At 44.5% G+C, this 16,201-nt stretch overlaps 1 protein-coding gene across 6 annotated transcripts in view; it reads right to left on the bottom strand.

The window, feature by feature from the left end:
• Rnaseh2b (ribonuclease H2 subunit B) overlaps nt 1-16,201 on the bottom strand; it is a 62,764-nt gene that overhangs the window by 11,867 nt on the left and 34,696 nt on the right. For 4 of the 6 annotated variants that reach the window (XM_052732997.1, XM_052732993.1, XM_052732996.1 and 1 more), the window contains 5 exons: nt 13,920-13,984; nt 13,020-13,125; nt 11,658-11,739; nt 9,585-9,627; nt 1,918-1,998 (listed from right to left, as the gene is read on the bottom strand). In XM_052732997.1, coding sequence (XP_052588957.1) covers nt 1,918-1,998; nt 9,585-9,627; nt 11,658-11,739; nt 13,020-13,125; nt 13,920-13,984 — 377 coding nt within the window. The remainder of the gene's footprint in view (nt 1-1,917; nt 1,999-9,584; nt 9,628-11,657; nt 11,740-13,019; nt 13,126-13,919; nt 13,985-16,201) is intronic. The other 2 variants (XM_052732994.1, XM_052732999.1) reach the window with 2 other exon arrangements.

A 16,201-nucleotide genomic window follows, 5' to 3' on the forward strand; every position in this document is an offset into this window, starting at 1 on the left:
GGTCAGAGCTATTAGAGCCATAGCAAGAGCGTGGCGGTAGTGGTGCACGCCTTTAATCCCAGCACTTGGTAGGCAGAGCTAGGTAGATCTCTGTGTGTTCAAGGATACAGCCAACATTGGAGACACATGCCTTTAATCTCAATACCACAGAGGACCTGGAGGGCTGTACATACAGGCAATGACGAGGCAGTCATATGTTTAGGTTTACAACCAATGAGAAGGCAGAACAGCTAGACTATATAAAGACATACACACAGGAAGTAGGCCCTTTTTTTTGGAGAGCTCTCTTGGCTGAGGAGGATCGCTGAAGCAGGAAGGGTAAGGCTCTTAGCTCTGACCTCTTGGCTTTCTTCTCTGAATCGGCTCTGTGTTTCTTATTTAATAAGACGGCTGGTTACATCTACACAGAGCTGTCATATTCAAAAGATGGTCTGCAAGACAGTGTACTCCAGGCTGCTGCCGAGCTGTCCCAGTGAGGTGGCAAAAGGGAAATGCTCTCCAGAGGGCTGACTCCACATCACACTGCCCTGGACATTTCTATCTGGTCCCTGTCACTGACTCTCTTCAGTGCCATGGTGGGTGTAACCACGGGGAAGTGAATGGCCTTTCCATGGAAGACAGGGCAGAAAAGTTTCCACCAGAGAAACTCACAATGTCCCCATGTACACAGAACACTGAGAATGAGCTATTTGGGCAAAACTTAAAATTGGAATTTCTTCTGCTACCAAAGCCAAAGGAATAAAATTGAAAAAAAAAAGAAATTAAACAATATAAGGACTATACATTGTTAAAATCTAAATGGGAGATAACTTGTCTTGGGATGGGTGAGCACAAAGGGGAAAAAAAAAGGGAAAATCATAAAAATTGACAACTGTTTAAATCAAGCAAAAAGGCAAAAAACACACTGGGAATTTTTTTGTACGCTGCATGTGTCATGAAAAGAGTTACTAGCCTTAAATCAGAATAAATTCTCACAGCTCAACACAGAAGCATCGCTGTCTCAACACACAAAAAGGCCAGGGTCACAACTGATAGCCTGTGCGAACACGAAGTAGCAGTGAGCAACCTGGAGAACAGACCTTTCTTGTTGAGGAAATGTCTCGTCTGACAAGCAAAAATGTCAAAAGTAAAAGTAAGACTCAGTGCAGGCATGGACGCAGGATACTTGCTGGTAGCGTCTGGAGTTCCAGCTTTCCTGCATTTCTGGAAAGTATTTTAGCTGTCTATTTCAGTTGCCTGAAAAGGCTGGGTGTTCTCTGAGCTGAAGTTTTCTAAACGGTAGGCACTGAAGTGGTCAGAGCAGAGGATTGAAAAAGAATGCCTTCCTTTCACCAAAGCAAACATCCGGTTGCTAACCTGAATGTGCAAACACAGGAACTGGTGAAATCACGTGACTGTGTGCCAGGACCAGTGTGGCAAGGGAGGTTTAATGACACACACTCTCATAATGCTAAACAAAAGGGCAGAGCCGAAACCTAGGTAATGAATGCAGCATGTTACTCAGGATGCATGCGTAAAATAAAACCCAGCAAGAAAGGTTACTCAGCAGACATCTGCAGGGTGAATGCTGAATGGTGGAACTGGTACATTTGTTATTTACTATAATTTCTGGGAACCTTCTTGGCAATAGGATTGAAAAACAATTCATGGAGAAACTGCTGCCCTTTCATCCATCACTATGAACACACAGCAAAATTCAAACCCTTTCTGTGTACCCAAAGCTTTTCTTGGATTTGCAAAATGTATTAATTTAACACATTCACTATCTGAACAATTGTGAATGAATTATGATGCCAGAAATGCAAGTTAACCATTTTTCCTGGTGAAAAGTATAAGTGTAGCCAATAGTGCAACCATGCTTGGAGATGTGAGGCCACTGGGCCTGTACAGCGTGCCAGTACACCTGGGCACACATACCTTGCCAGTCTTCAAGTCTTTAGTGTTAAACTTAGTGTAATCTTCTTTTGCTTCTACAGGCTCATCTGATGACTTTAGTTTCTGCAATGTTAGAGCAGCGAAGCAGCGTCAGACACCATCCTCTCACCATCCGTTAAAAACAAACAAATACACCCTGGGGACCCAGAGGACTCCAACAGGTTCACACTTTACAAACTTTCACATTTTGACAAGAACCTCAGGGACGAAGCCAGACGTCTCCTCCAGGAAGCAGCCATGGTGGTGATGGGCCACAAATGAATAGGTACATGGCTCGGCCCTCTCAGTCCTTCAATGATATAAACCCACGTTTTATGGAGCAGGCATTGTGGATTTCCAGGGGGTTACAGGCTGCAGGGACAGTGGAGGGGCCCAATAAAAGGCCTAGAAGTTGGAGTCAAAAATCCCCTTCCTGCTGCCAGTTGGTTCATGCCATCCAGCCCCAGCCTGCTCTACTGTCCACTACTGAACACAGGCAGCATTATTCTGTGACCACCAACTTGGCACAGTGGGAGCCTTGCCTTTTCTCTTCCACTCAGCCTCCCCATTCATCCACACAAAAACCTGCACAGCAAGCAGCGCGAGAACAGAGAACCCAACCAAACACTCCAGGTGGAAGCAGAGGATGTGGAGTCAGATCTCAAAATAAAGTTAAAAAATTAATGATAATAATAAAACTAAAATACATTTATTTATTTGTGTGTGTGTGTGTGTGTGTGTGTGTGTGTGTGTGTGTGTGTGTGCACGCCACAGTGCACATGTGAAAGAGAAAGGACAACTTGAAAAGCTTGGCTCTCTGCTTTTACTGGATAGATCCCAGAGACCAAACTCAGTAACTCAGGACTGACAGCAAACATCTTTATCCCCTGAGCCATCCTGCTGTCCCTGCCTCATAACTCTTTTTTTAAAATTATCTTTCTAAAAAAAAAAAATGACGTGCGTGCGTGCGTGCGTGCGTGCGTGCGTGTGTGTGTGTGTGTGTGTGTCTGTTAATCTCAAGTCTTCACATGCATTCTGTGTCCATTAGGCTCAGTGCAGCTAAGTCAAACCTTCACATATTTTCACTATTCACAAGATCCCTTTGCACCTATGTGTTGTAGAATATTGTTTTTAGGTGTGTTACTTTTGTTTATGTTGCATTTGTTTAACTCTGTGAAGCTGTGTTCCTGTGCCTGTGTAAAATGCCTGATGGTCTAATAAAGAACTGATCGGCCAATAGCAAGGTAGGAGAAAGGATAGGTGGTGGGGCTGGCAGGCAGAGAGAATATATAGAGGAGAAATCTGGAAGGAAGAAGTAGCCAGAGAAGGAGGAAGACTCCAGGGGCCACCCAGTTACACAGTAAGCCATGGAGTAAGAGAACAGGTAAAGCCCAGAGGCAAAAGGTAGATGGGATAAGTTAAGGAAAGCTGGCAAGAAACAAGCCAAGCTAAGGCGGGACATCTATAAGTAAGAATAAGCCTCCGTGAGTGATTTATTTGAGAGCTGGATCCCCCAAAAGACCAAGGACCTACCACCACCACCTACGCATGTGAGAATTCTGTGCACTTAGTATCGGGTGGTCATAATGTGGAAGGGAAGTCCCACCAGTCCTCTCAGATAAATCAGGGCTGAGTGGGTGGCCTTGTGCCGTGCAGAGGGCAGACTGCAGGGTGATCACAATGTGGATTTGCACAGACCTTTTTAAGCTCTTCATGGAAATACCAGGCGCATACATGTCAGCACCAGTGCCCTTGAGAAATGCAGACTCATCCCTGCTTCCTTCTTCACACTCTGCATTTGCTGGACAAAGAACTGGCAGAGCTGTGGCTCCCAGCCCCCAGCACACAAGATAAAGACACAGGATTTCTGAAATTCCTTGCCAGGAGAAACCGAGAGAGGAAGATGTTCTTGGCCACGGAGCAATCTCTAGCAAAGGAATCGTCAACAGCAAAGGCTGGCTTACTATACAGTAATGACCTACCAGCACAAAGTAAATGGATGCATGCCAGGTGTGGTGGCACACGCCTGCAATCCTAACACTTAGGAGGCTGAGGCAAGTGGACTGCCATGAGTTCAAGGTCAACCTGGGCTACAGATTAAGTTACAGTCCAGCTAGAAACATTGAATGAGATTGTCAAAAGATAAAACGAACAAAAGAATACACCTTCCCATCCAGATACGGTGTGGAGGGGCACATGAACTAGACAGGCCTTCAGCCAGGACAGCAAAGCTGACAGTTGGCAAAATGAAGGCTGAACATGAAGTCATGAGGATGTTTGTGTCCCTTCTCTAAGGCAAGCATTTCTCCATGGACTCAGGAAGTGTGCCCAGGTGCTCGGAGACCTGGCAGAAGTTGCAGAAGCTAAGAACAGGTCAGAGTTGACTCAAGATTAGTGCTGTCCTTAGCCTTGATCAAAGAAACTTCTCTTTGAAGCAGTCTGAGTCCAGGTGATGAGAACATATGGCTTATTGAGTGCTCAGCCTTAAAGGGGACACCCACATTCCTGTAGGGCTCAGAGAACACCATTGAAAAGGGGGCAAAAGATGGAAGCGTTAGCCCACTGAGAGGAAGGCCACGAACCACTGTCTTACAAGCACTCATGAACTCACAACAGCTGCACTTGCCTGCAAAGAGAATGGACAAGACACAGCCATAGATGAAGCGGAACTCGTGGGTCCTAATCCCACCTAGGCGAAGTAAAGGCACTTGTGGGCTTTGAGGAGAGAGGAAGTTACTGTCTTCAGGTGATGAAGCAACTGGTGAATTACTCAGGTTCCAGAGGACAACTCCACACCCATGTTCACAGGGGGGTCCCTGGTTAAACCCAGTGGGCCACAAAGCAAAACCAAAAGCAAAATAAAAAGACATGAGAAAGGGGTGGGAATTGGTGGGAGGAAGGGGGACGTGTAGCAGTGGGGGGAGGCTGGGTGGATGGAGGAAGCGGCAGTAGGATATATTACATATATGTATGAAATTGTCAAAGAATAAATTAATTTTAAATATATCACAGAGAGATGGCATTATAAAGCACTTGGACTTGCCCCACTTCACTGAAAAGTCAAACAAAGATATCTGCTGTTCATTTCTGGTCCATAGGACAAGGACACCACCGTACAAATGGTCAACATGTAGGAAGAGGGAAGGTGCTTTAAAAGCTCACATCCGCATGAAAAACAAAGTGTTTATTAAAGGAGAACAGGAAAAGAAGAGGAAGGGGAAGGAATGGGGGGGAATGAAGGGAGGAGGGCAGTGAAGGGGGGAGGGGAAGGGATGAAAAGTGAAGGGGAGCAGTGAAGGAAGGGGAGGGAGTGGAGGGGGAGCAGTATCTTCTGCATGTGACCAGTTCTTACGCTAATTCTGGCATAATTCTGCTATATACACTAGGAAAATAAGGGCTTGGTATTTCCTGTTATTTTGAGATTTAAAAGTCTGAATCATTATCAACTGGGCAGTTGCTTCATGAGAAATAACAAGTGGGTCAGAAAGACACAAAGAACATTACTAAGCAGGTGTGAGGCAGTGTACCCTAGCCCAACAGTCTGTGGTCTTCAGCACTCTTATAAAAATGTCTCTAAGCCCAGTAACTGCATTTAGCTCCTGCCAGTTGACACTGACAAACCAAAAACCTAATGGGGTAGGGAGCTGGGCAGCAGCAAAGGCAGGCACGTGAACACATGGGGTCGGGGGAGCCCGCAGGACACCAAGTATAGTGAGGATGTGAAGTTCTATGCAACCTGTTATAACTACGTAACTACACGCAGAGACTCCTGAAAGCGCTCATATCTTTATAAAAACCAGTCAACTCTTGGGCACAAATAGGAAGGTCAGAGGCCAGAGATGGCCTGTGCTGTTTAAGTAATTTTTTTTGTTGTTGTTTTTCAAGACAGAATTTCTCTGTGTATCTCTGGCTATCCTGGAACTCACTCTGTAGACAGGGCTAACCTCAAACTCAAAAGATCTGTCTGCCTCTGCTTCTGAGTACTGTGATTAAAGGTGGTAATTAAAGGTGGGATTAACACCTAGCTTCAGCTTGTGCTGTTTATACTATATCATCCAGTACAGCATGTCCTCTGAACACCAGAATCCCTAGGACACATGGAGAAGGAGTAGGAGGCTACAAGGACATTACGGACTATTTTTCCCATGCTGCCTTTCAGGTACTCCTTTTCCATTTACATGATTTGTTTTCATACTGAAAATCAAACCAACTTTTTTTGCCCCAGGAGGTTTCTGTTCTCCCTAACCTTGCTTTAGGACGTCTGCATTACCCTTTGACAGGTGTACCTCTCTTCATCTCACACTCTCCCTGGGGTGGGTTGCATCCACCCCCGACACTAGGGTGGCACTTGTCTCCAGCCTTATACCAGGTCAGTGAAAGAAAATTAAAGTTCTTATAAAAGTCTTTCCAGCCTTTTCAGAGAGATTCCCTCCTGGATAGATCTTTGTCTTGTCCTGACTTACCTCCTTTCCCCAGATACAGAGTTCCTGTCTTCCTCCACACCAGCAGCCCATCTCCAGGTCCCACACCACTGCCGGGAGGAAGCTGCCCTGCTGGGCTCTCTGGCTCTCCACCTGTACTATGGCTAGGCTCTAGCCACAGGGGATTCTGGCTGCTGTTTTTCTAATACTGACTTGAAGGAGAGACCAAACTAGCAGAGAGGATTTGCCATATTTCAAGAAGTTTTTTTGTTTTTTCTAGAGCTATTACAGGTGATTTTCCCATACTGATGTTATTTCCAGGTGAATCTAATTTATGCCTTTACAGAAAGAGAAAAAATCTGAGAAGCAAAGACCTGAAAAGCTTTTAGTTTTTTAGAGAAGGTTTCTAAGTCTTCCCCAAAGTTTCTGTTCTCCTAACTTTGATTTTATGGTCAAACGGAAACTAATTTTGATTGTACAGTATTGTAATGGTGTTTGCCATTGGAGCGGAGAATTTTGTTTCGTCTGTGTCCGCATCCGCATCCGCATCAGGGAAAATTCTTTCCTCTGCCATTCAGGACTTAAAGTTAAGCTGTTCATAGGCCAAAAGCTTCCACAGTAATCTTTTTCTGCCCACTTTTCTCATCTTTAATAAATTTTTTCTCTGATTTTTCCCCAGGATTTTGCATTCATAGCCCCCTAGTTGGAGATTCAAGGACATAGTTCCTCTGTTTTGTTGCTTATCTTATCCTAATTTTTTTCTTAAACTACATTCCTACATTCTACTCATATTCTAAATTTCTTCTTACACTATTTTCCTATAGATAGAAATTAAGGGAGAGAGAAAAAGAAAGAAACCCTGATAGAAAGAAATATACGCTGTAGCCTCACTTTTTAACTTCAGGATTCCACCGCCTAACTTCCACTCCTGAGAATAAAATACCGTAGCCTTTATTATTCAATTCCTTATTGGCATGCCTTATACCCACGATGCCTCCCTTCTCCTTTCGAAGTCCCTGTTCCCTGCTTGGGTGCCATTTGTGGGGGACTGGCCCCCACCTTTACCTGGGTACTCTTGAGGAGTGAAGGATAAGAGATTTAGATAGAAATATAGAGGGAGAAAGACAGAAACACAGGACAGCCTCAGGAAGCCCTGGATCCTTATCCACCAGCCCCTTCTGTCGCTACTAAAGGGCTTTTTATAGAAATGCCAAGGGGTGGAGCAAAAGATCCACCCCAAGCACAGTCAAGTGCAGGCCCTTCCAATCACCCGGTAACCAGCATGTGGTCAATCCATCCCCTTATGCAGTCCAGCTGGGTAAAGCAAGACTAATCCATAGGTGATCTCTGAGTTACCAAGGAAGACAGATTTGAGGAAAAGAAATACACTTAATTTTTTTGAAAAAGAGAAATCAACAAACATTCTTATAGCTCCTACCATCTTTGTTAAAGTAGGGCAATTATTTTTCTCTCTGTCCTTTGTAGTTACTGCTAAAGGTTAACCTGAATGGAAAGTATCTGGGTAGAGCAGACTTTTGTAGATCTCTGCCTAGTGCTATCCTTTATGGGAGTAAAAAAGGCTCTGGGTGATACCCTGGACCAGTAGTTCTCAACCTGTGGGTTGTGACCCCTTTGGGGGGGGTTGAAAATCAGGTATCCTGCATATCAGACATTTACATTATGATTCACCATAGTCAAAATTGCAGTTATGAAGTAGCAATAAAAATAATTTTCTGGTTGGGGGTTATCACAACACGAGGAATTGTATTAAAGGGTTGTAACATTAGGAAGGTTGAGAACCATTGCTTTAGAAAAAATCAAGGTGCATGCTTATTCTCATCTTGGAGTAACACATAGGGATCTAATATTTGGCCAGAACTGTGAGGCAGGCTACAGCTGTGACTAGGTATAGCTAATGCCTGGCTTCTCCATCTGGATCTGAAAATTAACACAAGCTGTGGAGGAGTTTGGGTGGCAATTCTGAGACTATTCTGAAGAGGGAAAGGCATTCCAAAAAGGCTGGGGAGATGAAAGCTTGTCATGCTAATAAGAGAACTCGAGTTTGACGTCCAGAACCCATATAACAAAGTAGATGTAGTGGCGCATGCTTGTAATCCTAGCACTGGGGAGACAGAGACAGGCAGATCCCTTGGGATTGATGGCCCGTCTGGCCCTCCTTGGTGAGCTCTAGGCCAGTGAGAGACAATAGGAAAACAAGCTGGGCGGTGGTGGCGCATGCCTTTAATCCCAGCACTCGGGAGGCAGAGGCAGGTGGATCTCTGTGAGTTTGAGGCCAGCCTCGTCTACAGAGCAAGATCCAGGAAAGGCGCAAAGCTACACAGAGAAACCCTGTCTCAAAAAAATAAAAAAAAAAAGGGAAAACAAGGTGGATGGTGTTTCCTGAAGAATAGTATCTGAGGCTGTCCCCTAGCCTTCACAGGTATGTGTGCTCAAGTGAACCCACATATGTGGACATGTGTGTGTGCACACACACCCTTATATACACAGGAACACAAACGCACAAAGGATTCCTATTAACAGATGACAGTCATACACAAATATGCTTTTCAAACTCAGGAAAGCCCAAGTCATCCTTTCTTCAAAGTACTCTTTGTGTTAGAAAAATCAAGCCCTGTATCCCTTTGTGCCAATGACAATTTAATTTGGCAAAATGACATTCAGTTACAGGTAGTCAATGCAAGAAGATTTCAGCCAGCATGGCTGCAGACATCTGTAATCTCAGACTTGGGAGACAGGCAGAAGGACTAAGTTCAAGGCCAGCCTGAGCCACATAGTGAGACCCTATCTTAAGGGGCAAAAAAAATTTTAATTATATATCTATAAAGATTTATTTTTATTTATGTGTATGTGCATATGAAAAGGTGTGTGCAGGTGCCCAGTGAGGACAAAGAAGGTATCAAGTCTCCTGGTGCCCTGGAGCTGGAGTTATATAGGTGGTTGTAGACCAACTCTGGTTCTCTGCAGAAGGAGCAAGCTCTCGAAGCTGTTGAGCCAGCTCGCTAGCCCTGACCATATATGCTAAAGAGTCTTTGCTAAAATAAACTTGCTTTACACCATCCAGGAAAAATCTACAAACTAAAACAGTCATACAATCAGAATTCAAGTTATACCATGTTATGCAAGATAGATTTTTTTTACCCTTTAAAACAGAATAGAAAGGCTGAAGTGATGGTTAAAGGTACAGTAGTTTTCTAAGTCCCCAAGGACACCTTGGTCACAGTTTCTTACCTTTGATGGAGGGTTTGAAGATGAAGCTGGAGGTTCTGGAAGCCTAAGGAAGTTAAAAATAAGAATCACTGTTAGGGTATGTCTCATGTCTCATAGACAACAGAGAAGCTGTAGTGAGTCTTATCTGGAGAGACCTGACCTTCACATACTGTCCAGCTCACCTCAGTGAAGAAGGCAGTTTCATTGAATGAATGACATCTTGCCTCTTATGTCCTTACACTAGTAATGTCTAAGTGAAAAGACACAGCTAGAACCCATTTTGTGGAAGTGACTTGCTTCATGTTCACCTCGGAAGTATTTTTTTTGTTTGTTTATTCATAAATGACAATGCTAGCATTCATTTAAAAGTGAAAAGTACTGCAACTGTTGGGTAAAGTCACATGAATGTTATCGTTCCTCTATCAAAGAGTAGTTTGGTTTGCATTATCTTCCACCCAAAATATTTAACCCAAATTTTAATGTAAAGAAAAAGTCAGCACAAGTAACAGATAGGAAACAAAGGCCTTTATCAAGACAAGCAGCGTGGGAATCCAGAGAAACGTCAAGCAGAGAGAAGCTTAGTAAAAGCAAGCTTTCCACACCCCTAACTAGTAAAGGAACCAGTTTCTACTTCAATTTTTTGAAGTAGGTGTGCTAGGTAGTTTTTATTGTCAACTTGACACAACCTAGAATCACCCAGGAAGAGGGAACCTCAACTGAAGAATTGCCTTGAACAAACTGACTGGCCTGTGGGTATGTCTCTGAGGTACGGTCTTGACTGATGAGGGAGGGCCCTGCCCGCTGTGGGCAGCACCATCCCCAGAGGGGTGGGCCCAGGCTGTATAAGAAAGCTACATAAGCAAGCTAATGAGCCACGTCTCTTATTACCACGCCTCAGGTTCCTGCCCAGATTTCCCTTGAAGATGGACTGTAACTTGTAGGTCAAAATAATCCCTTCCTTCCCCAGGCTGTTTTTGGTTAGTGTTCTATCACAGCAACAGAAGGCAGACTAGGACAGCAGGACCTATGGAATTTGCTGTAAGTAGCAACTATATTATCACTTATTTCACAATAAAGAAGAAAAAGGGTTTAATCAGGGTCAGGAAAAGCTATTAAATCATCACACACATGAAACTTTAATACCAACCACTAATATCTTGAAAATTAACAGGAAAAGGAAAGTCTTTCAAATACATTAAAGGTCTTTATACAGGAAGGTCGTCTTGAAGACCAAGCATCTTGCTGCCCTTCAGGATAGTCTGCGGTGACCAGAGCACTCAGCACTGGGCTGCAGGTACTTGGTGGAGATCTTATAACAGTGAAGGAGGCATCCTATAGAACTGGCACACGTACTTCTTAAAACTATTACCGTCTGCTTTTACTTCCCATCTCTCTCCTAAAACGACCACAAAGGATCAGATTAACTGCCATAGGGACAAAAATTTAACACAGGGTATCCTCTAAAACTGCACAAAGCTATAATTTTAACCCCAAACTTACATAGCTACAAGCAGTTTTTACAAAATCAAATCATTCTATGTAATGTCTATTAAAAGTCTTTTCCTGGTCACAGTGTGATGCAGCCCAAGGATAACAACATCTCCTAACAACCTGACAGGCCATGCCATCGAGGACCCCCTGTCAGAAGGGAACACGAAGGAGCTTGTGCTGTGGGATGGTCTGTATGTCAAATGTGTTGCTGATTGGTCAATGAATAAATCACTGATTGGTCAGTGGCCAGGCAGGAAGTATAGGCGGGACAAGGAGGAGAATAGAGCTGGGAAATGGAAAGCTGAGTAAGAGAGACACTGCCAGCCGCCATGATGACAAGCCGCATGTGAAGATGCCGGTAAGCCACGAGCCATGTGGCAAGGTATAGATTAATGAAAATGGATTAATTTAAGCTGTAAGAACAGTTAGCAGGAAGCCTGCCACGGCCATACAGTTTGTAACCAATATAAGTCTCTGTGTTTACTTGATCGGGTTTGAGCGGCTTGGGACTGGCGGGTGAGAGAGATTTGTCCTGACTGTGGGCCAGGCAGGAAAGCTCAAGCTACAAGCTTGTGAATCAGACTGGAGATGAACAACACTTACTTCAAGGACTTTGATAAGTCATCACTTAATTCTTTAGGGATGTAATCAGAGATCAGACCATGGGCATAGCGAACATAATCTTCTGAAAGAAACAGAACAGGGAATGAAGGAAAAATTATTACTAATAACTGTAGTGGTTTGAATCAAACAATCCATTTCAAATTATTGTTCTACGTGGCTTTGGAAATTCACTTAAACTCTAGTTTCAGTTTCTGCATTGGTAAAACAAAGACACTAAGACCCACCCATCAGACAAGAAAAATACAGTGGATGAGATGTAATAGGGGATGCTGCCACAGGTGTGACTGTGTATCGAATGGCCCTACATACCCTTAACAAATAAAGACTCAGGCCAGCTTTCTTAGTTGAAGCCCCAAATACAAATACAATCACAAACCAGCTGTAACAGCAAGACCTATTTGCATCTCTTTTATATGGCTCCTTTTTTTTTGCAAGCCTGCTTCAGAAAAGAAGAAAGCTAATTACTGAACAGGAATGAGTATGCTCACTTCAAAGAAATAAAAAAAAAAATAAGTAAAATCATTTACATGATTTGTCTCTCCTAGGTATCTGCTTTGTAAGAACGCAAACATCTTACACACACACATACACACACACACACACACACACACACACACACACACACACACACACACACACGGTAACAGAACAGGAAGAACAATTGACTGTGCAGAATGTAGAATCTAATTTTAACTTCTGGTGTTCTGCACCAACCACACTAGGTCAGGCTGAGGATGTCGAGCAGTGGCAGAGTCTGCCCAGTGTGCTTGAGACTGGAGGTTCAGTTCTCAGAATGGATGGAAGGTAGGAAGGGAAGGAAGGAAGGAAAGATGGAAATACAACCAAAGCAATTTCTTTTGCAAAGTGAACTGATTTCCACTGATAGAACACCAAGAGCTCTCTCAGGAGATGTGAGATACTGGGACTGTAAAGAGCAACCTCCGCCAGGGGCCCTGAGGAAGGATGATGGTCAGGCCAAAGGCTGAAGGGCATGTAGTCTAGCTGAGGGCCTCCATCAGCATTCCCCTGGCTTCACTATTTGCTAGCCAGGAATTTGGCACAGCCTTGCCTCTCATGACATCTCTGGTACACCTGTCATATTACAAACACTTCCTAAAGGGTAGCAAGAGTATTCAGAGTCACTGTCACCATTAGTATAAAATAGTATTCATCAGACAAATGATTCAAGCCACAATTAATGACCGGCACCACCTAAGGCTGGAAACCATCAGTGTCTGAGCTCAGAGGAAACCTGCCCACACAGGAGAACAGGAAGCTTCTACAGTTTGAAACCCTCAGACAGCAGACAAGAGATTAATTCTGTGGCAACCCTTTGCTTACCTTCCTTGTCCCTGGAAAACTGATCACCAGAGAAATATGCAGATGACTGTACCCGGGCTCCCACAGTGACATTATTGGCTTTCAATGCTGCCACAGTTTGGTTGACCTAGGAGGAAAATGCAAGAATATACTTTCAACTTAACTTTGTAATGCCATGACTTTCCAGATGGCTTTTGGTCCACCTGATATCCAGGAAATATTTAAGCACCTAGAACTATCTTTGTTAGCTGTGGTGGTTTGAATAAGAATGACCCCCATAGGATCATATATTTGAACACTTAATCGCCAAGGAGTCGAACTCTTTGAAAGGATTTGGAGGCCGGCCTTGTTGGGGTAGGTGTGGCCTTTATAGAGGAAGTGAGGTTTCAAAAGGCCATGCCAGGCCCAGTGCCTGCTTCTCTATCTACGGATCAGGGTGTATCTCTCAGCTACTGCTCCAGTGCCATGCTCCCCGCCAGGATGATAATGAACTAAACCTCTGAAACTATAAGCAAGAGCCCAACTGAATAAATGCTTTTAGAAGAGTTGCCTTGGCCATGTCTCTTCACAGCAACAGAACAATGACTGAGATCCCAGCTGTCAGGAAACGAGCCGGCTGCGCAGTTAAAGAGAGGTGGGGCCGCAGTATTGACGGATCTCAACACATGGGCGAGCTTCCGGAGACCCCCACGACATGGTGGGAGGTGCTGTGAGAACGGAGAGAAAAGACTCTCGAGTTAATCTGCCCCTCCCGGTTATGTGAACAACATCCAACCACGAGAGCTCCTGGCATTCTGGGACAGGACCATGCAATCAAAAGAAAACTAGGTTCTGTTTAACCTGGGATCTCTATAGGCATTTTCCTGGATGTTCGGGATGGCTGTGCATCTGGTCTTACTGTCTAGTCTCAAGGCCACACACCTTTTTCACCAGCCACTTCAGCGTCTTCTCTGTGCTGTACTTGTAATACTTCTTACTGTTGACTTCTGCATTCAATTAAGAGAAAAGTAAGAACCTCAGGATAATGAATTAAACTAACAAAAGCCACGAACTTATAACACAAACTACATACACAAAGAGTGACTTCAAGCCACTTCATAGTAGTTTGTATTATTCAAAATCTCATGATAGAAACCTGAGAATATACTTGAGACAGTAAATAAATGAATGAATGAATGAATGAATAAATAAAATCCCAAGCAGAGTTTGGGTTCCTCAGACGTCAATACCACTAAGTGAGCAGACATTTAGGAATTCCTCTACTCATACAAAAACTCAGAAGAAAACATTTTTTTAAATGCCATCAACTAACATGCTAAGCAATCTTGTTTTTTCTGAACAACTCACTCACTCCAATGTTTTCAATAAAACAGGTCCTTCTTCAATAAAAATGGAAATGCCCAGGTTTGGGGTGGGCATCACAGTGGAGCAGGCAGCTGGGAAATTCACTGTATACACTCAGGGGAAAACATCTTAGCATCTACTCAACACTTGCCCTGCTGGGACTGGTGAAGCCTGGAGGACCAGACAGATCTGTCTCTTGATGTATTACCAATGTTACCCTTGCTCGTTCAGGAGGACTTCGATTCATGGTGATCTCAGTGTGCTCCCTGGCAGGGATAGAGTTCGCCTCTTGTAAAGGCTAGCTAATCTCTTCATGATGCACCTGGCTTTCCACACTGTAATGACACCAGGACCTCCTGTGTAATGCTTTCACTATCGGGCTCTCTTCTCCCTCCCACCTGGCCTTCTCTGCAGCCCTGCAGGAGTCATGGTCATGAGCACTGGAAAGCCTCTGGCCAGGTAGACTCCACGGGAGCCATACAGAATGAGTTCTCCTCCCCTCCCTCTGGGCCTTGGGAAATGAAAAGTGCTTTTCTAGGGTAGTTTATGGAAGTCTATTAAATGACCCTGAGTCTCAGTCTCCAGGTATCTCCTCCCCTGTGTAGCATGTGGCTGATGACATGCAGGGCCAGATGCAGCAGGATAGGGAGGGGTCACCCTACACAGAAGGACATTCTGTCACGTGTCTAAGAACTCCTGCTCTCCTAGGGCCAGGACGGCCTGGGCACACAGTCCATTGCAGTACAAGGCTGTTAGACTGGACTGCACTCCCCTGGGGGCCACTTCTCCCCCTGCACACAAGTCAGACACGGTGAGCGCTCAGCCACTCAATGAAGGCACACTTTAGTGACTTGTTAGAAACTCACTCACTACCTGAGACTTTCGAAAAAAACCTCAGTGCTCAAGTCTCTCCTGAAAGATTCACCTCTGCTGCTCACTTCTTTTGCCCCAATCTCCAAATTTCCTACAAGAACACCACTTCCTGAGCCCCTTGGGCGAGGCTCTCCTGCCCATCTTGGGTGGAGTCAGACTGAGCTGCCTGTCTGAGTTTACATACACCCAGCTCACCTGGGGATGTGACCTCACTCTCAGAACCTGCTTCCTCCAACATAAAAGAGGGGATAACCTAAGGGACTGTTTTGAGTACAACAGGAGGTAATACACCCAAATTACAATACAGTGTATGACACACACACACACACACACACACACACACACACACACACACACACACACAAACAAAACAAAAAACAAACAAACAAACAAAAATGACAAAGGCATTTTTGCACACTAACAGCAGGAGCTTTAATAAGCTCTTCACTACCCAGTGATTTTAGCAATCTTAAAGGGACCTCCATCAGAGTGACATTAAGTAAACTGCCCAAAGTACTAGAAAACAGAACAGTAGCATTCCAGCCCCAGCTGTGAATCCCAGAGTAAGGAAGTGTCCCTGTGCCAGCATTTCTTAACCCCACCCCCCCACCCCCCATTCTCCATGGGAAAAGCCCTTCTCCAACATGCACCCATTAAGCTGGTTCCTTTGGTCTTCCACCTCCCAGGACTTCTTGGATTGTTTTCCCTTAACACAATGGGAAGTATAACACCCTAAATGAACCCTAGTAAATCCACAGCAAAACAGTTCACCTTCACCCTGGACCATATGCCCCTAGTTACTGGAGCTCAAATCTTGGGGCAGTACTCAATCATGCCTTGCCTGAACACGACCTCTCTAGGATAGACTGGAGGTGGGAAGTGTGGCTAGAATCAGAAGGCCCACCTTCTACTGCGAGGTCACAAATGACTTTTTTCAAGAGCTAGACACGCCGGGCGGTAGTGACGCATGCCTTTAATCCCAGCAC

The sequence above is a fragment of the Peromyscus californicus genome, unplaced genomic scaffold (assembly GCF_007827085.1).
Source record: "Peromyscus californicus insignis strain IS unplaced genomic scaffold, ASM782708v3 Scaffold_12__1_contigs__length_115047231, whole genome shotgun sequence".
Classification (NCBI taxonomy): Eukaryota; Metazoa; Chordata; class Mammalia; order Rodentia; family Cricetidae; genus Peromyscus; species Peromyscus californicus.